Source organism: Rhinatrema bivittatum, chromosome 4, assembly GCF_901001135.1.
Source record: "Rhinatrema bivittatum chromosome 4, aRhiBiv1.1, whole genome shotgun sequence".
Taxonomy (NCBI): Eukaryota; Metazoa; Chordata; class Amphibia; order Gymnophiona; family Rhinatrematidae; genus Rhinatrema; species Rhinatrema bivittatum.
In genome coordinates this window covers 120,341,434-120,366,164 of record NC_042618.1, presented here as the reverse complement: position 1 = coordinate 120,366,164, position 24,731 = coordinate 120,341,434, and the positions used below count along the sequence as shown (strand labels likewise).

The following is a 24,731-nucleotide window of genomic DNA, read 5'->3' as shown; positions in this document are numbered from 1 at the left end:
GGCCGATTTTATGGGCCTCACGCTTGCCGCGCCTCGCTGACGTCACTTCCGGTTTCAGGTTCAGAGGCCCCCGTATGGGCCGGGATCAATTCTTCGCCCCCGGGGATTCCTCAGCAGGTAATTAGAAATGTTCTCGCCTCCACCTCCGGATAGGCAGTCAGTTTGTGGCCGATTTTATGGGCCTCACGCTTGCCGCGCCTTGCTGACGTCACTTCCGGTTTCAGGTTCAGAGGCCCCCGTATGGGCTGGGATCAAGTCCTTCACCCCCGGGGATACCTCAGCAGGTAATTAAAAATGTTCTCTCCTCCACCTCCGGATAGGCAGTCAGTTTGTGGTTGATTTTATGGGCCTCACGCTTGCTGCACCTCGCTGATGTCACTTCCGGTTTCAGATTCAGAGGCCCCCGTATGGGTCGGGATCAAGTCCTTCACCCCGGGGATACCTCAGCAGGTAATTAAAAATGTTCTCTCCTCCACCTCCCCGATTCTATTTTTTTTTAAACTGTGTTTATTGAGTTGCAAGCACCATCACACAACAGGGTAAAGACAGGCACTTGGTAAGCCAACTCAATCAATAACCTTTTTCTGTAAACAAATATCATGACAATTCCCCAGGCATAACACATACTACATATTCACACAAACAAACCAATCACACATACAGCCCATTAAACATGAGTATCCATAGTTGCAGGACCCTAGATTCTCATTCAGAGGAATGTCAACTGACAAAGGCTACAACTTGTAGTAGCCTTTGTTAGCAGCCCACTGATATGGACTGTGACCAGTTTGTTGCTTGAAAAGTTCCTTGCCACCTACCTGCAGCATCAGTGCCAACAATAGGGCAATTGAGACATATTTTGTACCACCTTTCGGGAGAACTGCCAGTCTTTTATGTAAATGTAAATAAAGCATTTTCCCTGACCAATCCAATGTGCAGTCCTGTACGTTTTCCAAGAAGGTGCTCACTTGATGCCAAAATGACTGCGGACACTCGGAGAACATATGACAAAGCATCCCTGGTTGCACTTTACATTTCAAACATAGGTCCGAGTCCCAAAGCTGCATTTTAGCCCCCATTGATCTAGTAATGTATGCTCTGTGTAACAGCTTGAACTGTATTTCCTGCATGTTGGCTGATACCAGAAATTTTCAAGTGGATGTGAATGCCTTTGAAAGCTCTTGAGTGTCCAGTGCTTCCCCTAGATCTACACTCCATGCACTTGCCAGCTTAGAGAAATGATTGTCACTTCAGTTCCATCCTGCTTCGTCATCCTCATCCAGATACAAATTCTGTTGAACTTAGTATCGTATCGAAAAAGGAATCCTCCTGCTCTGTGAAAGCCAAGAAGGCAGCCCCTCTGTAACCATAGCCAAGCTGTAATGTCCAGCTTGCAAATAATAAAATAAATGCCCAGGTAGAAGTGACCAGGTTTCTTGAAGTTGTGAGAAAGAATAGAGAGGTTTCGTATCTGAATCCAGTAGCTGCCCCAAGCAATACAGCCCTCTATCTTTTTTTATATTCCGCTTTTCGCACTTTTTTCAGCGCTTCAAAGTGGATTACATTCAGGTACTGTAGGTATTTCCCTATCCCCTGAGGGCTTACAATCTAAGGCCTGGATTTATCATAATGCGATAAGTATCGCATGTGATAGCAAAAGGGGTGTGTTTTATGCTAATATACAGTTTATCGCAATTTGCACTAATTACCTATGTATTTCCTGCATTCAACCACTAGGGGACCATTGTTAATGGTCCCAGGGAGCTCAGATGAGAGAGAGAAAGACTAGCCATAATGTCCTCTCCCTAGATAGGTATTTGTATCCCTCTGGGTGGCCCACCTAGTAACTTGAAGTGAGGTTTAGGTATTAGTGTGGGGGGTTAGGGGCCACTTTGACATTCAACGTACAAACAACAGTGGTCTCTTGTGAAGATTTGATGACCTATGGAGTGAGGAAACTCACTCCAAGATGATATTTGTGCAAGGTTGTCTCCACCTAGCTTGATGGATAACATCAAACTAGGTGGAGACACACCCATGGCGTGTGATGTCACTTCCGACGATATAGAAATGTTCGCTTGAGTATACAAGTTGGCGCTTCCACATAGAAGTGCAGTGTTTCGAAAGTACAGATTCATAATAATCATTCAGTGGAACGTCGCATAATATGGATTTCGGACTTTTATTCCATGAAGGAATATGATTACAGATCTGAGATAATATGAGTCCCTGAGGAAGCCCCTGATAATAGGGGTGAAACGAAGATATCTTTTGTCGGACACATTGGATACATTGTGATGATTCAATGAATATGGATAGATTGGATACACTGTGATGATCAATGAATGCACTTCAGTGATAATAATTAAAGATACATCGAATGTGGATCAGATATGAGATCAAAGAAGAAGATATAATGGTTATAATTGATACTTGAAATTCTTGTGTGTTTAAAATTTGTATTGCCAAACACTCATTCTCAGTTAAATAAGTATCTTCATTGGAAAGCATGATATATGTTATTTAAATCTAACATCTTGAATGAACATTTGTCATTTTAATTGGGTTGTATGAATGTGTGAATGTGCTAGCTTAGTTTTAAATGTCTATGTAGGTATATATGTGGATATTTACAATAAATACTACACAGGTTAAATGTGTTGTCTCTCTAATTTTGTGGTTTAGTTTATGACAGAGATATAGAGAGCTATATTTAAGAGATTACCCTCAGTGTTTATTATACCATGTTGGAGGCAGGCGTAACTTGTAAAATAAAGGTAGGGGGGGGAATTAGTTAGGGCTGGGGGGTGGGTTAGATAGGGGAAGGAGGGGGGGAACCGGAAGGAAAGTTCCCTCCGAGGCCGCTCCGGAGGGAACGGAGAATGGCTGCGTGGCTCGGCGCGCGCAGGCTGCCGATTTTGCGCAACCTTGCGCACGCCGACCCTGTATTTTATAACAAATCTACTCCCGCGTGCACATTTTAAAATCTACCCCAATGTCTGTATTTGTAGATGTTGTCACTGTTATGCCCAAATATCTCATGTCAGTGGGAACAACCCCACACAGTCTATTCTTACAGACGTGTGTTATGATAAAGCTATGGATTTGGAGAGGTTAATTTTTAAACCAGAGAAACTTCTAAACAAATGTATGAGACTCAGCTATTTCCTGGATTCTCCAAACTATTTCCTGGATTCCTCCAAAATAGAAGAATATCATCTGCAAATAAGCTAAGCCCACTGATCCCTTGCCCACTGGCAAACCCTCAAATCCATTCATTGAATGAAGTGCAATTTGGTTCTAGGGATAGAACAAAAAATAGCGGAGATAGGGGGGCACCCCTGGCTTGTACCTCTACATAGTTGGAATACATTTGATAAAGAGCTGTTGATCAAAAGCTGAGCCTTGAGCAGGTTATACAGGGTTGTTATCTATTTTAGAAAATACAGATCAAAATTTTATCGATTTAACACCCAATGCAGAAAAGGCTACTCCACACAATCAAAGGCCTTCTCTGCAACCAGACTGACGCCTCTGTTAGTTGTTGTCTTGATAGTGAACAAGGCCCTCAACAAATTAGAGGATGACAATCTGCCAGCTATAAATCCCGTCTGGTCCAAGGATATCAAATCTTGTATAATTACGTTTACTCTATTGGCCAAAACAGCAGATAATATATTAATATCTTGATTTAGAAGTGATATTGGCCTATAAGAGTTGGGTAGGCCCGTCTCCTTGTCTTGTTTATGAAGCAATACAATTGTAGCAAGATTATGCCTGCTTTCGAAAGACCCCTCTGCATGCACCGCTTGGTATATATCAGCCAATGGTTTGGGCACCACATTCCTTAAGATTTTATAGCATTCAGCACCTAGGCCATCAGGCCCCGGGGCCCTGGCTGGCTTTACGTCAGTGATAACCCTTTGAATTTCATCCACACTAATGGGAGCTTCCAATAACGTTCTTTGCTCCTCTGATAGCTGAGGCAACCCATATAGAAAAAAATTTTCACTTGTTTCCGTATTCACAGGCCCTGCTGAATTTAAAAGTTTTCAAACGCCTTACTGATCATGACAGTAGATGTACAGGATTGGCTTCCATACTCTAGTCTACATAAGACAGTCCTCTTCTTGGTATTCTGAACTAACTGAGCAAGCAGTTTCCCCAATTTATTTCCCCACTGGTAAAGGCGGTACTTATAATATCATTCATTAGATTTTGCCTTTGTAGCCAATAAAGCATTTAACTCTCTCTTTGTCTCTAGAAATTGTTTGGCCAAATCAGGTGACATAGGCTGGATATGTTACCTCCTCAAGGCAGCTAAGCGATGGGATATATCTAAATATTTGCCTGCCTTTTTTTTACTGCTCATATAAGAAAGAATATGGACATATAAGAAAGAATATAAGAAATATAAGAAAGATAAGAATATAAGAAAGAATAAGAAAGAATATAAGAATATAAGAGTATGGACAACATCCTGATGGGCCTTGACAAGGGACAATCTTACCTGCTAGCCCTACTCGATATCTCCGCGGCATTCGACACGGTAAACCATTCTATCCTCATCAACCGTCTAATGGAAATAGGCATCTCTGGCTCTGCACTGCTCTGGTTCAAATCTTTTCTGAACAACAGGCACTACAAAGTTAAAATTAATGACAAAGAATCCCACCCATACCTTCAAAACAAGTACCACAGGGTTCTTCACTTTCCCCTACCCTGTTCAATATATATCTACTCCCTCTATGCCAGCTACTCAACAGCCTCAACCTTACCCATTTTATATACGCGGACGATGTGCAAATCATAATCCCCATCTCGGACCCCATCTCCTCTACTCTAAATTTTTGGAACAGCTGCTTACACGCCATCAACCTTCTTCTCTCGAGTCTCAACCTGGTCCTTAATACGTCCAAAACGGAACTCCTGATTATCTCCCCTAGCGATAACAACCCCTTCGCCAATAATGCAATTATTCCACTAGCAAGCCAGGTTAGAGACCTTGGGGCCACCCTTGACTCTAGAATGAATTTCAAAAAGTTCATTAACACTACAACTAAAGAATGCTTCTTTAAGCTACAGGTCCTGAAGAAGCTAAGACCGCTCTTACACTTCCAGGATTTCCGTTCAGTGCTGCAAGCCATACTGTTTTCAAAGATCGACTATTGCAACGCTCTACTCCTCGGTCTTCCTGCCTCTTCTACTAAACCTCTACAGATGCTGCAAAACGCAGCGGCCAGGATCCTTACAAACACACGTCGTAAGGACCACATCACACCAATTCTAAAAATCCTACATTGGCTACCCATCCAATATAGAATACTATTCAAGGCTCTCACCATCATCCACAAATCCGTATACCAGCAATCCAACTCTCCATCCCTCTCGAACTACATACTTCCGCAAGGCCAATCAGATCCGCCTACAAAGGTTCTCTCAAGGCCCCCCCTAACTAATCCTCGGTCCACAACTCCATTCATAAGCGAGCACTTTCGACTGCGGGTCCGCTCCATTGGAATTCGCTTCCCCCAGATATACGCCAGGAACAATGCCATCTCTCCTTCAGAAAGAAACTGAAAACCTGGCTGTTCACTCAAGCTTACCGTTGAAGGAACCTTTATCAACCAACATTGACTCCCACCCTCTGACCTCTTCCCTAACTCCTCCCCCCCTCCCCGTCTTAGTCCCTGCCCTGCCACCACCCCCCCTGCTTACCTCCCCATGTTTCCTCCGTCCACAAGTTATGTTAATAATCGCCTAAGATAAATCTACAGCCGAGATCAATCTAGCTGTTTATGTCTCGCTACTCTATTGTTTTTCATTGACTATTTTATCACTCTCCAGTTGTTATCATTTAAAAAATCTTTCCTGTCCTCCAGCTCCCATGTTTTCGCTCCCTGTTTAATGTAACTTTACCTTCTATATAGTTGTTAATTGGTTTCCCCCTGTTCTATTGTAAACCGGTACGATAAGACCTCGTCTTGAGTATCGGTATAGTAAAAGAATTTAATTAAATAAATAAATAAATAAATAAATAAATATGGCCTCTTAACATTGCTTTTGCAGTTTTCCAATATACCATTGGGTGACGATCAGGAGAGTAATTAAATTGCTTATATTCCCCCATTTAACCCTTAAGTATTGCACAAACTCCTTATCGGTGATTAACTTAAGGGGCATTCTCCAAGAGGTACACATATCTCCCCCAGCCATTATTGACTACTGCATTCGTAACAATGAATGGTCCAAGAAGGCCACCTCATGCATCTTAGCAGTGTGCAAAATATGGAATAAAGATTCAGACATCAAAATATAATTGATACGTGAGTGGACCTGATGGATGTGGGAGGAAAAAGAGAATTCCAGATCATTTAAATGTAACATCTACTAAACTCAGTTCTTTAGATAAAAAACCCATTCCAATTTCTGTTTAGTCTCTCCTCTGCATTTTTGAAGGCTTACAGTCCACCAAAGGATTATCTGAGTTGTTAAAATCTCCACCAAGAATAACAGAATAACCCTCCCATCTACTCACCAAAGTGAATAGCTCCGTGAAAAATACATGGGAGTAATGATTTGGAGTATATATGTTTAAAAGAAGTACCTTATGACCATACAAATATCTACCATTTGGATCTGCAATTTGTTTTTCAACCACCAATGGTGTGGCTTGGTTGACTAGAATGGCCACCCTGCATTGCCTCATATTCAGTGAGGCATAAAAAACTGACCTGCCCCATTCACGGTGCAACTTCTTGTGCTCCTTATCATCAAAATTTGTTTCTTGTAAGAATGCAATATCAGCTTTTTTTCCTTTTAACTTCCATTAATATCTTTTTCTTTTTATGGGCAAGTGTAAGCTTTCAATATTGAGTGAGCGTAAAACCATATTATCCATGTATCACTATCACATTTTCAGCTATCAAAGATTTATTCATATTTACAGGGGAGACCTCCCAGCCTAGATCCCCCTTCTTCTCCAAACCCAGTCACCAACACTTTGCAATGCCACTCATTCCATTTATACCTACACACTCACACTATTCCATACCTCATTTGCCCCAACATTTCTGCCTTCCACCCCCAAGTCCTTGTCTCACTTATTCCCATCCTGTTGTTGTTCTTGATGCTGTCTCCTTCCAAAACGTACCGGTTGGCTATTTCTTCCATTTTGCAGTGCCGAACCAGTATTCACGTCCCACACTCTCCCAGGTTCCAGAGAAACAAGAGGAAAAATAATGGGCAAGTGCCCTGAGGATCGCTTTAATTAAGAGCTAAACATTTGAATCAAATCACCCTACTGTTGCTGACAATTAGACAGCTCTTGTAGCAATGGAAAACCATGACCAGCTTCGAGTTAGTCAATAGAGGACATAAATGCCTTGACATCAGTTTTGAATCAAAAGACCTCGTCTCCTTTGTAAAAGACTTTCAGACTTGCAGGAAATTGAAGGGAGAACTTGACTCCTTTCCTGTGTAGCTGTGAACAAAATGATGTGAGCTCACATCACATCTCGGCAGTTTTAGATGAGTAATCTGGGAATAGCAGCAACTTTGTATTTTCAAAAAGCACTTCCTCTTGGCTTGTGGAATGCATTGATTATATGCATTTTATCAATAAAGTTTAGTAATTATAACTTGCTGGGGGTGTTGTGCCGTATTGGAAAATGGCCCAAGACAATGCGCCCTCTCGATTAGCATTTGCTGGGCCTGTACATCAATTCCCAGCAGCTCGGGCAGGTGTGCCTCGAATCACTTTAATATCGCCTTTCCTTGGATCGATTCAGGCAAGCCCAGTATGCGTATATTAATCCACCTACTGCAGTTTTCCAAATTGTCCAGTTTTTCCTCTAGTTGCTCATTCTTCCTCCATAGCTGCAGCACTTCACTATCAAGCCCAGTTAGCCTATCCTCATGGTGGCCTAGCTTTTGATCGATAGCAACTAGCATCATATTCTGATTGGAAGATTTCTCATGCAATTCATTCATAGATGCTTGCAGTTTTTTTTTAAGTATGTACTCACTGTCTCCGACTCGCTGTCTCCCATATAGCCTTGGTGATGTCTGCTAGGAGCGGCTCCAAGATGCCTTCCAATGGTGCTCTGGCCTCCACAGCCATTTTGTCCTCTCTCCTCCCGCTCTTTTTGCTTTAGTGGCCATATTACCTGCACTGCTCACCACCAAATAGGCCAGATACAATCGGAAGAACCCCCTTTTTCACCTTTAGTGATCAAGTTCAAGATTCATACAGATCTAATATGTGGATTGGTAGCAATCCTCTAGATGCTCAGGCTCGTGGCCTCCCCCTAGGCTCGCACCATCACCGGAAATCCTCCAGCAGATTCTAATAATAAAGTTCATTCCCTGTTACACACTCCCAGAAGTAAGAGCTGAAGATATCCAAGTTTATCTAACTAATTATTAGAAACACAGAATCATGATGGTAGAAAAAGACTGCATGGCCCATCTAGTCTGCCCATCAACTCAATTCATTTAGCATTATAATTCCCATCACTCCCTTAGAGATCCCATGTATTTATCCCATGCTTCCTTGAATTCAGATACTGTTTTGTCTTCACTACCTTCACTGGGAGGCTGTTCCACGCATCCACCACCCTGTTTGTAAAGAAATATTTCTAAGAGATGTCCCCCTTTCAACTTCATCCCATGACCCTTTGTTCTAGATCCTCCTTTCTGTTGAAAAAGTCTTACCTCTTGTGTATGGAAACCTTTAAGATATTTAAATGCCTCTATCATTTCTCCCCTATCTCACCTTTCTTCTAGAGTGTACATGTTTAGATCTTTAGGTCTATCTCCATATACATTACAATGAAGACTACTGACCATGTTAGTAGCCACTCTCTTAACTGACTCCATCCTGCTTTTATCCTTTTGAAGGTGTGGTCTCCAAAATTGTATATAATATTCCAAATGAGATCTCACCAAAGCCCTATACAGGGGCAATATCACTTCCTTTTTTCTGCTGACTATTCCTCTCCCTGTGCAGCCCAGCCAAGTATATTTTTTGCTTTTTCTGTCACTTTATCCATCTGTTTGACCTTTAAATCATCACATACAATCACCCCCAGATTCCGCTTTTCCTATGTGCTTAGAATAATTTCACCTCCAATACTGTAACTTTCCCTTGGGATTTTGCATCCAGAAACTTGCCAAACCTTTTAAATTCAGTTATACTACTATCCTTGACTACATCCTCCATTAACAAATTCCATACCTTTATTGTTGTTATAATTTCGCCTGCTGTGCAGCCTCATCATACCCTGACTATGATGCCTCCCTACCTGCAGAGACCTCCAGTGAGCTCTGCTCTTAGTCACTGTCTCTTCACAAGTCATCCAACTCAGCCTGCGGTGCAGCCTCTTAGCCATCAAAAGTCCTCAGTGAACCTAGTCTCCAGCCTTGCCAAGTTCCTTCCCTATATAATCAAGCCCCATACCTATATATTCCTGCCTTGTCAAATCCCAGATGCCTTACCTGGGCTCTTTGTTCTGGCCACTCCTTGCCTTGCCTTGTGGCCTCCAGGTCCTCTCACTCATTGCCTTGCCTTGTGGCCTCTGGATCTTTTTGCTCCTTGCCTTGCCTTGTGGCCTTCAGGCCTTCTTGCCCCTTGCCTTGCTCTGTAGTCTCCTAGCCTTTATCTTGCTCTGTGGCATATCTAGGACTTCCTTGCTTAGTGTGCCTTTGGGCCTCTGTGTTCAGTGTTCCTTATTCTATGGGTCCTGTCCATGTCCAGTTCTGCCTTTGCCCTGTGTTTCTGTCTCTGTCCAGCTCCAGCCCGAGTCCTTGTCCTGTGCCTGTCCTGCATTATACCTGTACTCTGTTCCAGTACAAAGCTCTAGTCCTTACCTGCATGCCGTTCCAGTTCAAGGTCCAATCTGTATCTGTACTCACTATGATGTGCTGCCACTGCAGCCAAGCCCTACTGGCCCCCAGATCCCAAGGGCTCAATCTGCAGGGGATGGGACTGGCTAGGCGGAAGACTGGCCTATGCCTTATCCTGCCATCCTGTGCCACTCCTTGGGTGCTGTACCCCAAGCCCAGTCCAGCCTATCATGACAATTGTGCTTTCAGTGAAAAAAATACTTTCCTGAATTAGTTATAAATTTGCTACCAGATAGGTTCATGGAGTGTCCCCTTGCCCAGGGGCGAATTGCAGGAAAATATCACCCCGGGGAATTTGTTTAAAACAATCCCATTGTCAGGGTCTGATTAAGACACAGAACAAAATAGGCTCACTTCATCAACAGTTTTAATGAAAGGAACATAAATCAAATATAACTCGTGTTTCCTGTCTTACAATAATGCAAGAGAGCAAAAGTAGCTAAGAAGGCTTCCCTTACTGGGCAAGCAAAGAGTGAGGACCAAACAGCTCGATAGATTTCAGCACAGTTCTTTTTTAGACCCAGCCCTCGGGGCACCCCTTAGCCCCAAGCAGAGTCAGCGCTATTTTCCTAAATAGCACTGACCAGGCTTTGCCCTGCCTATCTGTGGTCCAGTCCCTTGACCTTGCCTCTGTCATGTGACAAAGTGCAATTTATTTGAAGTGCATCTTAGCTATTATTTCTGATACTCTTCCCCTAACTTGATCCCTCTGTTTTACTGTGCTTACCTTGCAGTCCCTTCTTCCTTTCATAGCAAATGAAGACCAGTACAAGTAGGAATCCTTCCCCTGCTTGAAACAATAAGTAGAGAAGGGGGAACAAATAGAGGGCACCTATGATTTCAGGTGCAAATGCCACTTTGAGGATAGCAAAGCAGAGCTGGACGTTCTGGCACCCAGTCTCCATTGAAACTGTCCGTTTGCACCTGTGACAGCAGAAATGAAAACAAGCATTAATAAGGGGCCAGCTGAGCATGATGTTGCTAAAAATCAAGTTTCTAGAGCAGAGGTTCCCAAACCTGTCCTGGAGGGACCCCAGTCAGTCAGATTTTCGGGATATCCACAACGAATATGCATGAGAGAAAATGTGCATGCTATGGAGGCAGTGCATGTAGAGTTATCTCATGCATATTCGTTGTGAATATCCCGAAAATCTGACTGGCTGGGGGTCCTTCAGGACAGGTTTGGGAATCACTGTCTAGAATTGAATGCATGTATGTCAAATAGCACACGTGTATTCTGCAACAATAAAATCACTAACATTGTTTTCACACACAACTTCTTTGGGCAGGATTAGCTATTGCAGTTTAATCTGGAATTTGCTCTCCAGTCTCCTACAGGTCCATGTTCAGCACCACTTAGCTGGATAAGTTGGGCCTTATTCGGCTAAGTGCGCTGTTTCAATATTTGGCCATGTTTGGCAGCCGCTACTAAACTGAATAACTATCTGGCTAAATAGTTAGCAGGCTAAGTGAGAGGTGGGATGGGGCATTCCAGGTTGGAGCTACTTATCCGGATAACTTAGTCGAATTAGTGCTGATATTCAGTTAGCCAGATAAGTTAGACCTGTTAACTATTAGATAGTTGAGTATATTTAGCTGCTGTGCCACTGAATATCCCAACCAAGTTAGCCAGATATGTTTATCTGGCTAACTTGCTTAGCCAAATAGTGGCTGAATATGGACCTCCTGATATGAACACAAGTCTAGAATGGGCACACATCAGTTATGTGTTAGAGTTTGTGTGAAGATAGAATGGTTTCAGTTTATCTAAATCATTTTGGCTTCATGGGAAGAGAGGGACAAATAGTTTTTCAGCTGTAGTAAAAAGAGACATGCAGCACAAATAAAGGATATTCTTCATGACTTGCATGAAGATATTTCAAATAGCAGAAAAAAAGGATCCTAAGTGGGAAATTCAGATCATATATTGCCAAAGACAGAGTTTTATTGTATTTCTCTGTTCAGTATAGTTCAGTTTAGCTAATTAATATTCTTCACTGATCTATGCTTTGTTTGCTATGCTTGCTATGAACACTATTTTAAATTATAATAAGAATGAAAGATATGTAAACAAATTTGTACAAGGATTGTACATCAGTAGATTTTTGGTTCCATGGACAAGATAAAAGATAATTCTAATTGGTAGAAAACAGATATAATGATGCGTGAGCCTTTTTTTTATCAGTAACAAAATGTACTGTGCTTATAGATAATTGCAGTCAGGACCTGGCTCATGCTGACCTGTTAACTATCTTAGAAGCAAAATGCAGAACTGAAATTACAATTTTGTTGAATTGATATTTTGCTGAATCATGATTTTGTAGAAATAAAATGTATATAAACTTGATTATATATATATTGGGTTTTAGGAACATACATTGAAAGTTTGCCTGAAGCATCATATTTCTCATGTAATATTACATTAATAAATGTGATTAACTTGTACTGCAAAAGATTTGTCTATTTTTATTGTGGATCAAGTTAGAGGGAATAACTTTATCCCCACAGTATCATCAGGCATTTAAACTAGAGGACGAGGATGACAGAAGAAGGCAATGGAATTGTGATGTCTTCCTCCTTCTTCGACAAATACAAGAAAAGGATGGAGAAATTAACAAAATTAATCAGCAAAATAGTCCACTTTTAATCAAAAGGGCAGAAAAGGAGACCAAGGAGTGCAGCAAGTCAAGGGAGAAAAGCTGGAAAGCTATGAATATAAATGTTCATAGCGAAGGCAATAAGATTCCAGATCATAGATCCTAATGGTGGAAGCACTGCAGACTCATGTATGGGATTTGGGAATACTAGGCTCTAACTTGTTGAGGAAGGACAGAGATGACAAAACACAGGGAGGAGTAACTAATCTCAAAAACAATATCAAAGCACCTGAAATACAGGGGCCTTGTTGAAAGAAAGAAGCGCTATGGGCTGTCTTAAAAAAACATAATGGCAATTCCATTTACACTAGTACAGGCCTCCAGCTTAGAAAGAAGCGCTATGGGCTGTCTTAAAAAAACATAATGGCAATTCCATTTACACTAGTACAGGCCTCCAGCTTAGAAGAAATGAACAGAGATCTGGCCAAAGGCATCCAGAACGTGGGAAGGAAAGGAAAGATGTCCCTTATTGGAGATTTTTAATCTGCTAGTTGTAGATTGGAGTATCTCTGCTGTGGAATCTTTAAGGATAAGGAATATGTGTGCCTTTCAAGGGGCTCTGCTCAAACAAATGGTGATGGAACTCATGAGGAAAGCAATGATACTGAAGCTGGTACTCACACATGGAGACTATCTCTGATATCTGTGTAGGTGCTCACCTGAGCACCGATGATCATCAGATGGTATCAGGGGCGGCTCAAGGCAATGTGCCGCCTGAGATGGGGACCACCTGCTGCCGCTCCCCCACTCCCTGCGCTGCCCTCCCAAATTTAAATAAAATAACCCCCCCAAAACTCACGAAAACCCCTGGTGGTCCAGCGGCAGGGTGAGGTGGCCGTTTCAGGCGGCAGTGTTTTGAAGTGGCAAAAACTGCCCCTTCAAAATTCTGCCCATTCCCACCTCACCCTCCCTCCCCCCCCATCATGCCACCCTCCCAACCCCTACCCCCAAGACTCACGAAAACCCCTGGTGGTCCAGCGGAGGGCCCAGGAGCGATCTGTCACTCCTTGGCTGTCGGCTTCCACTAAGCAAAATGGCGCCGGTGGCCTTTTGCTTAGTGGGCAGAAGTTTGAAGGGGTACTTTAAAAATGGCGCGGGCCATCCAGTGCTCCTACCATGTGACAGGGGCCGGCCAATGGCATGGATACCCTGTCACATGGTAAGGGCAAAGGGCCATCGGCGCCATTTTGATTAGTGACAGCCGACGGCCTGGGAGCGGGAGATCGCTCCCAGGACCCCCACTGGACCACCAGGTACCTGTAAAATGTTTTTTGGGGGGTTGGGAGGGTGGGAGAAGCTAAGGGATTAGTTTTAAAGGGTCAGGGTGGGTTTAGGGGTTATATTTGTGTGCCGTTTTTCCCGCCCTCCCCCAAAACGATAAGAGAACCCCCATGAACAATATTGTGGGGTTTTCCTATTGTTTTGGGGGAGCCCCCGATTTCTGATGATTTTGAAAATATCGTACGATATTTTCAATCGTCCGAAGCCCGATTCACATCTCTAGTGGATCTTCTTGGTGTTTGGGTAATTGCCAGGTTCTTGTGGCTTGGTGTGGCCTCTGTTGGAAACAGGATGCTGGGCTTGATGGACCCTTGGTCTGACCCAGCATGGCAATTTCTTATGTTCTTATGTTCTTAAGAATATCTGGTAAATAAATCAGAATAGCAAAAGTTCAACTGGAAGAAATGATTGCCAAAAGGTAAAGCACAGTGACAAAACATTTTTAAGGTATATCAGAAAAAGGAGGAAAGTCAGCAGTGTTATTATAAAGTTGAAAGGAGACAATGTACATTGTAAGCAGGCTTGGATTTCCCAATAGACACACTAGGCCTGTGCCTAGGGTGGAGAAATCTGGAGGGCAGCAGGCCATCCTAAAAGTTTGCTGTCTCCTAGTTGTGCTAAATTTCATACATCAGAGAACAGCCTTCTGCTTCCTGCTGCAGTCCCTCCCTCCCTCCCCTTGCATAGAACTGGAGGGGAGGAGTGAGGCTGGAAGGGACAGAGCAAAAAAAACCCAAAACATTTCCATTCCCTATTCTAGCCATTCCCCTCCTGGTCTCTACAGGGACCAGGAGAAGAGGGATGTGGCCAGAGTTGACAGCAGGGAGCAAAGAAAAACCAATCTGCTTCCTAATCCCATCCCTCTCGTCATTTAGGAACATGAGGGGAAGAGGTGTGCCTGGAGCAAGGCAAAACAGCCTGTGCCTTAGATCTTCTGTTCTGTTGTCCATTGTCGTGGTTGGGGAGCAGGGACATTGGCACCAACTGTTGCGTCGTCTCTTCACCTTTGCACCAACTGTTGCATCGTCTCTTCACCTTTGCTTTCCTGGTCCCTTGGACAAAAAGAACAAAAATGACCCAGCCTTTTTGGAAAGCAGGGGGGAGCCCATCCTTCCAGACTGGTCACAGTTCCAACTTCTGCACTGAAATCCACAGCAAAAATTCTTCTCCTTTCCATCAAATATCTCAGGGAGTGAGGCTACTCCTATCCCTCTGTGCTCCTTTGATCTTTGAGCTCAAGAGGTGATCTCCAGCTTCTCTTCCTCTCTGGGTTCTACAGCTGCGCCTAACCCTCTCACCACTGAGCATGCTCCCAGGGATTTTGAAGCCCATCTCTCTAAAAGGTGGGGTTTTGGCAAGTGGAGGATTAAAAAATGCAAATTCACTTCCACTACCCATAGCTGGAAAAAAAATCGGGAGATTATATTTAGTGATGGGCATAGTCCCCGTCACAATTAAAATGACTTATTTTGTGAGAGGTGCTGGCGGCTCTGCTGAAGGACCTGTTCAATAGATCCTTGGAGATGGGAGTGTTGCAAGACTGGAGATGGGCAGTTGTGGTCTGCTTCACAAAAGTAATAGAGAGGAAGCTGGAAACTACAGGCTGTTATCATGATCTCAGTGATGGGAAAATTAATGAAGACTCTGCTGAAGGAAAGGATAGTGAGCTATCTATAGTCCAGTGGGTTGCAGGATCCAAGGCAACATGTTTTTATCAAAGGAAGGTCATATCAAATGAATCAGATTTATTTTTTTGATTGGGAACAAGAGAATCAGATCAAGGAAGGGCACTTGATGTGGTTTACTTGTATTTCAACATTTTTTATATGGTCAACATAGGAGTTTCATGAATAAAATAAGAAGCCTGGGAGTGGATCCCAAGTTGGACTGGATCACAAATCAGTTGACTGTTAGATGACACAAGTAGTGGTAAATGGAACCTACTTTGAGGGAAGAAGCTTCAGATTCTTTATCTGCTTGATTCTGTTGCTGTGTCACTTCCGGATGCTCCGCTGCCCTGCTTACTTGACTCAGAACTGCCTTTGTCTTTGCCTTCAACAGATTTGAATTTGCTTGTGTCATCTGTTATCTGCTACTCTGCCCTGCTAACTACTGCCCTGATTCTCTGCTTGTGCCTGGCTTCCCCACTTCCACTAATGACATCAAGGACTTTCTAGCTAAATTCCCAGCAGTGATGTTAGAGGCGCTGCATGCCTTTGTCGTACGCACAAAGGAGTGTGAACAAAGAAACAAGTTCTTTTATGTGGTCCTTTGTGTGTCTTTTGTGCATCCATTGAGCCTGATGTTTATTTTCTTCAGGAGATTGGACTCTGACTTGAATCCTATGTTTCCCAGGAACTTTATGTTTAATTATCCTTAGAGTTAATTTAATTTGTTTAATTAGCTTATTATTATTTTTGTTAGTGTCCAATATTCTTAAATTCTCTTCTTTATTCAGTTAATTGTTTGCTTTATTGTTTGTTTTACTATTACTTTCTTTGAATTTTATTATTTTTCAGTTGGAATTGCTGTTTATATTGTTGATTAGTTGATTTTACTTTTTCATTCATTTTCTCATCTTAGCTCTTACATTTTCTTCTTCTGGAGTTCCTCAAGGATCTGTATTATCCTCAATGCTTTTCAATATCTTCCTTTCACCACTTGCTACACCTATTCAGAGCCAATGCTTTAGGCGATCTTTTTATGCAGACAACATTCATGTCTGTCTCCCTTACTGACTTTAAAATCTGTTTGGACCAAGTATCAGATTGGCTGTCCGCTGATAAACTAAGGGACAATTCATTTAAATCAGAAGCTATGTGAGTATGTGTTACGGGTTCAGACCATGCACACTAGTATCCTGCCCAGAGGTTCTGACCTGGGGGGGGGGGGGGAACTAATCTCACTGAGGTTTACACTGGGGCTACCTGAGGGGCTAATCCCATATAAACACACACAATTACTAGAATTATACCTGGGAGCTTGAACCCAGGAGCTTATTCCCTACACAAAGAGCCACATGCAAACTTTGATTCAATACATCACGGTTCCAGGTAGGAAAGTAAGTTTATTTGAGTAATAGGACAGAATAAATAAAATCAGATTGTACAGAAGAAGTAGTGGTAGATAATAACAATTGCTACATATAGAAAGCTTACATGTTTCCAAAGGATCAGCCTGTGCTCTCATGTCTATTTCTAGCGCTCTCTCCCCACTGTCTCTTCTTATACACTACAAATGCTTGTGGAAGCAGCGATGTTCCCTCCCTCTGAGTTCTTATCAAATTTCAGGCACAGCTGTGTGGCCTTCATCCTCTCTCTCAGACTTTAGTATAAGTTCATTGCTAGCTTTCTCATCTTAGGCTTAGTTGAATAATTAAATAAACAGACTCTTGCTTATTTGTAAACATTTCACAGTAAAAGACAATAAATAAATAGGAGTTCACTCAGAGGTTGCCTGTGGCCTTCAAACTAGTCTGTGTCTGGGTGAAAACTCTGAATCCATACGGCCTCAGCAAAAGTAACCAAAAAATGACTCCAATATATTCCACACTTGGATTCAGAGGATTCATACTGATACGTGCTAGATGAAAAGTTTCCTAATCTATAGTTATATTGGTGTCAGCACTAATCAGAACAATGTAAATTACTTGTTGGATATATACATGTATTAAACACTGGTCCCCTTAGGACTAGCAAATATAAAAGACTAGGGCTACTACCATATTTGCAAGAAAAGCTAAGCCCATTAACTCATTGCTCCCTCTGTGCAATTGATCAGAATACCCTTATCAAGGCTACCTAAGCCCCCATTTAAGCTGCATGGCCCTGGTAAATTTAAAACATTTCTACAACTCCAAATGTCAAGGGAACCCCTTGATATGTGGTTTGTGTGCGGTCGCTATTTATGGAACAACCACTCTGTGGCTGACCTATTTTAATAGCTCCCATGTTTTATTCTTTAATTTTCTTATTCAACAACTCTTCATATTCTATTTTTCGACCGCACACAAACCACATATCAAGGGGTTCCCTTGACATTTGGAGTTGTAGAATTGTTGCCCAAAGGGAACGAGGTTGGTTGGTGAATTTAAAACATTAGCAAGGCTTGCTTCTGGCCAGCCAGGAGTGTCCACAGCGATTGGTCTCAGTATCTTCTGTCATCCGTTGCAATCTCCTTGCTGGTTGTTGTGTGTGGTTGGCCTTTCTGACTTCTGGGGGACACCCAGCTCATCAGGATATATAGGCCACCTTTCATTGAATATCTAGTATCAGGCCTACTATGCTCAGTATAGCCTGCGTCCACATGTGCAGTTATTTGGGTGCCTCTCCACCTCTTGATGAAGTATTGTCTCAGATCTTTGCTCAACGGCCTCTCCCACTGGAAGCATACAGCCTGCTAATCTCCTTATATTTTAGGTATCTGGAACAGTTAAACTCAGATGTACTACATACTCCCCCCCCCCCCCCCCCCCCCAGTAGTGCAAAAAAAAAAAAATCCAGTTTCAAAAATCTATTCTAGCTCTTTCTACAAAAAAATAATATATTACTATCTAGGTGTCAGATTGACGTACAGAAAGCTTAGTCTACTGAACCAGTAACACAGAGAACAACAACTATGGAGCAATAAAACTACATCAATTCAGACTGTATCATTAATGTGAGAATCAAAATTGTAGTATTTGCAAGTAACACTATGACTAGATATTAGCTAAGTATATCATAAAAATCTTTCATCATGATTTCAAAGTGATATAGATATATATTAGGGATGTGAATCGTTTATCTGACGATTGAAAATATTGTGCCATCCAGTGCACCTACCATGTGACAGGGGCCGACCAATGGCACCGATAGCCCCTGTCACATGGTAAGAGCAAAGGGCCATCGGCGCCATTTTGATTAGTGGCAGCCGACAGCCCGAGCGCGGGAGAATGCTCCCGGGACCCCCGCTGGACCACCAGGTATTTAAAAATTTTTTAGGGGGGTCCGGAGGGTGGGGGGGGATACTAACAAACTCATTTTAAAGAGTTGGCTGTATTTTTTGGTTATCGGCTCGGGCGCAGCCGATAAAAAAAACCCGACCGGACTGCAAGATAAAATTTTCATGATGTGAATCGGAACTGATACCGGTTCCGATTCACATCTCTAATATACATATTGCTTAAAAACAGTGCCTAAGTAAAGCCACTCCCATGGAATAAGGAAATTCTGAGCACATCAGACCATTAAATGAAGGATTTAAGATGTCTTCTGTGGCAAAGGGTGGGATGATTTCAAGTTATGAGGTCAATGACACATGTGTATAATTCTCACAGTGCAGCACTCTGGAAGCTGTCTTGAAGTACAGCCTCTGCACTCTCATCAGTAATTCAGATGTTTGTGTTTATGAATTAATACCTGATATGAGATGAATCAAAACTGAAATCAAGTAAATAGAAACTCTAGAATAAACATCAATAACTTCTTGTATGTAATAATCCCTATATACACTATTCATATGAATATCCAATATTGTTTTGTCATAGTTCAAAGAAGCAGCTACAAAATGTCTAATCCCTTCTTTCCCATAAAGCAACACACAATATTCAGACAAAAGCAACCTCGATGCTTATTCATTCGTTCATTCATTCAAACTGTACATCTAAAATCATGACATAATGTAAACCCCAAAAAGTGGAAGGAGGAAAAAACAATTCACAAGTACTCGTAAAAACAAAAACATTAACAAACCCCCCCCCCCCCCCCCCATCCCATAGTACCTCCTTGTCTGCAAGTTCATGGATTCTGACTGAATTTAAACAAAAACTAACAGGGGAAAAGGAGAAGAAAAAAATGTCAATTATCATCGCTTAGCATATTATATCTAGAACATTATTTAAAACATTTTGCCCATAAAACTTCAGCAGTGTCTGTTTCACTTACATGACATCAGACGCTATTGTTTATTCATTGCACTTTTCTATAGTCACAAAACTGTCTACATCTGAACACAATGTAATATGTACAACATGCAATGACACACAAACACAACACATAATGACAGAGCCCTACAAATATTAGAGCTCAAAAAGTAGGCCTTTTAAAAGCAAAAAAAAAATTCTTTAGATCCAGAATTTAGATTTTTTTTTATATGCCACTGCATATTTCATTTAGGTACTGGAGGTATTTCCCTATCTCCAGAGGGTTTATAATCTAAATTTGTACCTGAGAAAATAAAGGGTAAAGTGACTTGCCTAAGGTCACAAGGAGCAACAGTAGTACTTGAATACTGGTCTCCTAATTCAGAAGCCCACAGCTCTAACCACTAGGTTACTCCTCCACTCCAATTAAGCAAAAAATCAGAATATTTAAGAGAGATCTGGTTAAAAAAACAAAACAAAACTGTAGAAGAGAGAAAAAACAAAACAAAACTGTAGAAGAGAGGAAAAAAAAAACCTCAGGTTTTGCACTTTATTCCGTACAGCAAACTTTATGCTTGTCAATCTGTAAAAAAAAACCCTCACATACGAAGAAAGGTTAATTTTAATCTTTTAAATCATATTACAAAGTAAGAAATAGCTAGCTATAAGCAACTGAGCTATACAATTAATTAGTAGAAAGCCACTACTTTGATTAATTTACAAAAAATGTTCACTCTTTTCTAACTACGAGCTTTTGATTGCTTAATCACAGGAACCATTCCTTCAAACTTGGTCATGTGAGACAGAAGGAAGAGAGGAGAAAAAGTTTACAACCAGACAGATCTCTCCCTGCTTCTACAAAATCTTTTTGCTAAAACCATAGCTGCACAATTAGGTGTTAGGACATACAAAGCTAGCTGTGTATTCTGCAGGCTTACCAAAATCAAGGCAGAATCTAGGTTATCAGCTGATGCCAGACACCCCACTGTTTAAGTAAGTATGGGGTGTGCCACATAGAGAGTAGGAGAAATAGAGTAAGCCATCCCCAACTTACAGGCCGATACAGTAAGGAGCAGTAGGAAGAGCTGCGTTAGTGCCGGGTGCACCCGCGTTTGCCGCATGCACAGTCCGGCTCACCTACCGCTCGATACTGTATTTAAATAGCTTGCAAATGCAAGCCGAGTCCAAGAACCGTCTGTGAAGCGTTAGGCCCGCGCAACCCATTTTACTGTATAGGCGCTTAATATACAGTATCCTGGGTGCGCTGGTACCTGTCATTTCAAATGTCATTTGAAATGACAGGCACCAGGAAGTGGATCCCAACTTTAACCCATGAAAACCTAAAAACCTAAAATCCCCTCCTCCCGAAGTGGCTCGACATGTGCCAACTTACCTTTTGTTGTTTTTCAGCCCTTTCAGCCTTCTCTGCCATACTCTGGAGGGGGTAGCCGGCGGTGAAAGCGGCTTGCAGCGGTCCCCCCCCCCCCCGCGCAAGTCCCGGTTCTCCTGGGAGCCAGCTCGACTTCTGGCTGACAGCTAACACCCCCCCCCCAAAAAAAAAAAGACTGCTGAGTTACGGCCTTGGAAGCGAAGCGAAGCGTGCTTTCATGGGCTTGAGCGCCCAAATTGACGGACGCTCAAGCCAATAAAAGCACAGGGACGGGCGTGCGTGACGTCACGGCCGCGGTTACCCTGTTTCTAACCCACTTTCTACCCACAATTTGGCCGCGTAAGTCTAACCCGCGATTCACTATCCGTTTTTACCAATCTTTACCGCTTCTTTAAATCGACGCGTATCCCTTTCCACCTGCGGTATGTATATGATATGTAAACGATCGAATTAGCTATTCCCTCCCATAAAGTAACGTGCGGCCCGATTATCGCCTTTTTAACCAACTGTTTTGCCGCATCTTTAACCCGCTAATTTACCGCCTACCTTGACCCTGGCATTAGAGGTATGTGACAGCAATAGGCAGGCTCCGGTCAAATAAGTGGGTGGGTTGGAGCAAGCAAGTAACATGGTGTGGCCTGGTTCTCCTACGCTCGGGCCTGGTTCTCCTACACTCGGGCATCGGGGATTGCCAGTCCTCTCTCCCCCCTCCCGAAGCAAGGCGCAGGGCGAAAATCGATTCGACATGTTATTAAAGCAAATAGAAATTGTAATAAAAGTAAACTTACTGCATGCTTCCAGCAGCCCCAGTCCTCTCTCCCCTCCTCCCGAAGCGCCCACCGCGGCTCCCCTGCCTCCTGGGGGCAGCCGGTGGCGAAAGCAGCTTCCAGCAGCCCCGCCGGCGAAGGTGTGTTCTGCCGCCGGCTGCCCCCAGGAGGCAGGGGAGCCGCGGTGGGCGCCTTGGGAGGAGGGGAGATGCATGAACGCACGTCCAATTTGGGCGCTCAAGCAGCGAAGGCGCGTGAGTGCACGCCGTGACCTCGGACGTCCATCCGGGTGCTCAGGTCATGGAGTGCATTCATGCGCCTTCGCTGCTTGAGCGCCCAAATTGGACGTGCGTTCATGCACCTTCACCGGCGGGGCTGCTGGAAGCCGCTTTCGCCGCCGGCTGCCCCCGGGAGGCAGGGGAGCCACGGTGGGCGCCTTGGGAGGAGGGGAGATGAATGAACGCACGTCCAATTTGGGCGCTCAAGCAGTGAAGGCGCATGAGCGCATGCCGTGACCTCGGACGTCCATCCGGGTGCTCAGGTCACGGCGTGCGCTCATGTGCCTTCGCTGCTTGAGCGCCTAAATTGGACATGCGTTCATGCACCTTCGTTGGCGGGGCTGCTGGAAGCCGCTTTCGCCATTGGCTACCTCCGGGAGGCAGGGGAGCCGCGGTGGGCGCCTCGGGAGGAGGGGAGAGAGGACTGGGGCTGCTGGAAGCATGCAGTAAGTTTACTTTTGTTACAATTTCTATTTGCTTTAATAACATGTCGAGTCGATTTTCGCCCTGCGCCTTGCTTCGGGAGGGGGGGAGAGAGGACTGGCAATCCCCGATGCCCGAGCGTAGGAGAACCATCCACTTCCTGGTACCTGTCATTTCAAATGTCATTTGAAATGACAGGTACCAGCGCACCCAGGATACTGTATAGGCGCTGTATAGCGCTCTATACAGTAATATGGATTGCGCTTCATGGACGCGGCTTGCATTTGCATGCCATTTAAATACTGTATCGAGCGGTTTGTGATCCGAACTGTGCGCGCGGCAAACGAGCGGGCGCCCAGCACTGCCGCACTTTTTCTTACGCGCCCTTACTGTATCGGCCTGTATGTTGGATAGGTGGATCCCAGAGCTGAGACGAAGTTGGCACCACCTATAGGGGGAACCCAATATAGGCCCCTATCATCGGGAGGCAGATGCAGGCGAAGTGGAGACCCAGCTGGACCTTCACCTATTCCAGCCCATGTTCCCACAGGTTGAGCCCTTGGGTACCAGGGCCGGCAGGACTTAGGCGTGGGTCTCCAGATGAAGACAATCCAACGAAGACGGAAGGCAGAAGCGAAGTCCGACATACCAGTGGTCGAGACCGGCAGCAGGCAAGGGAATCCAAGAACAGGCCAAAAGTCGGGGCAGGTGGCTAAGGCGAAGAGACGGTAGGCAGGCAGGTGTTATAATTAGTGAGGTTTGGGTGGACCCTTGGACACTGTGGCAACTGACCATGCCCAAGGGGGGGGGGGGCAGTCCCGTGAGGGGCCACAGGTCAGGCTCAGCTTAGGACACACAAACACAGAGATTGATCTTTTATTAGACAATGTGGTGAAGCCACCAGAGGTGGCAGAGGTGAGTAGTTGAAGTAGCCCGGCTGGGCTAGTATCCCTCAGGCGCTGGAACAGCGACTCCTCCGGTAGCAGTGCTGTAGTGGAAAGAACTGAGAATAATGAGTACAGTGGAATATGCGCAAAGCCCCAGTATGGAGAACCCCAGGATAGGGAGAGCAGGCCCTCGAGGAGCGAGTACCTGATCCCTCAGAGCTGAGAGGCTTGAAGGTAATGTACTCACACAGCGGTTCCACGTAGGAGATGGCACTAGGGCTGGAACAGAGGCAGGCCCTTGAGGAGCGAGTGCCTGGTTCCAGGGAACAGCTCTGAGGTGGAGATGGTAGTACTCATTGGTGTTGAAGATAGCGAATTCTTCCAGGCAGAAGAGAAGGTAAGAGCAGGCAGCGAGTCAGGGAACATGGGCCCTCGAGGAGCGAGTACCGGTTTCCTGATAGCACCTGAAAAGCAAGTGAGGCCCCTGAGGAGCGGATACCCTGTTAGCAATAAGAGTACAATGAAGATTGGAGGCAGAGTAGCTGGGTACGGAGAGTGAATTCCATCCGTAAGGAATTCCCTTGCTAACTTAAAGGCTAGCAAACAAAGTAGGCTTTAAATATCCGAGCAGTGTGATGTCATCACAGGGGACGCCCCTGAGGTTCGCGCCAAGAAGGAAATAAGAGTGAGGGCCGTGCGGCGCGTGCGTCCTAAGGTACAGATGGAGCATGGCGGGAGGCAGCGCCCAAGCCGGTCCGTGGACGCCAGAGAGGACGGCAAGCAGACACCGCGGAAGCCAGGCGTCCATCAACAGCAAGAGGAGGTGCAAGGAAAGAAAGGTAGGCGGAGTGAAGCCATCGGGAAGGGACGGTTGCAACAGTAGGAGGTCAGGACGGGCAGCAGACGAAGCAAAATCCAGGGGCGAGCTGAGTCAGGAACCAGAAGAGCAAGCCAAGGGGACAAGGAGCTGGAACAGGATACGGAAAGGAGCAGGAACACAGGATAAGGAAATGGAAAGGACCGGAGCAGGAACGCAGTGCACCTTACACTCACAAGGGAGCAGGACCTGTTACTGAGGCGAGGGAGAGATGGCAAGGCAGGATATTTATACATGTCTTGCCTGATCTCATCACTCTGGGCCACAGGGAACTTCCCCACCACTGGCCCTTTAAACAGAAGGGAATGGTGCATGTGTGCACTTGGAGGGACCTCGGACACAAGCAGTGGTGTCAGGAGATGC

General features: G+C 44.2%; 1 protein-coding gene across 1 annotated transcript in view; it reads right to left on the bottom strand.

Moving 5' to 3' along the window:
* Nucleotides 1-10,313: 10,313 nt before the first annotated feature.
* The window catches only part of LOC115089363 (sodium/bile acid cotransporter-like), a 54,824-nt gene continuing 40,406 nt past the window's right edge, over nt 10,314-24,731 (bottom strand). Inside the window, exon 4 of the mRNA XM_029597453.1 lies at nt 10,314-10,830. Coding sequence (XP_029453313.1) covers nt 10,602-10,830 — 229 coding nt within the window. The 3' untranslated portion in view covers nt 10,314-10,601. The remainder of the gene's footprint in view (nt 10,831-24,731) is intronic.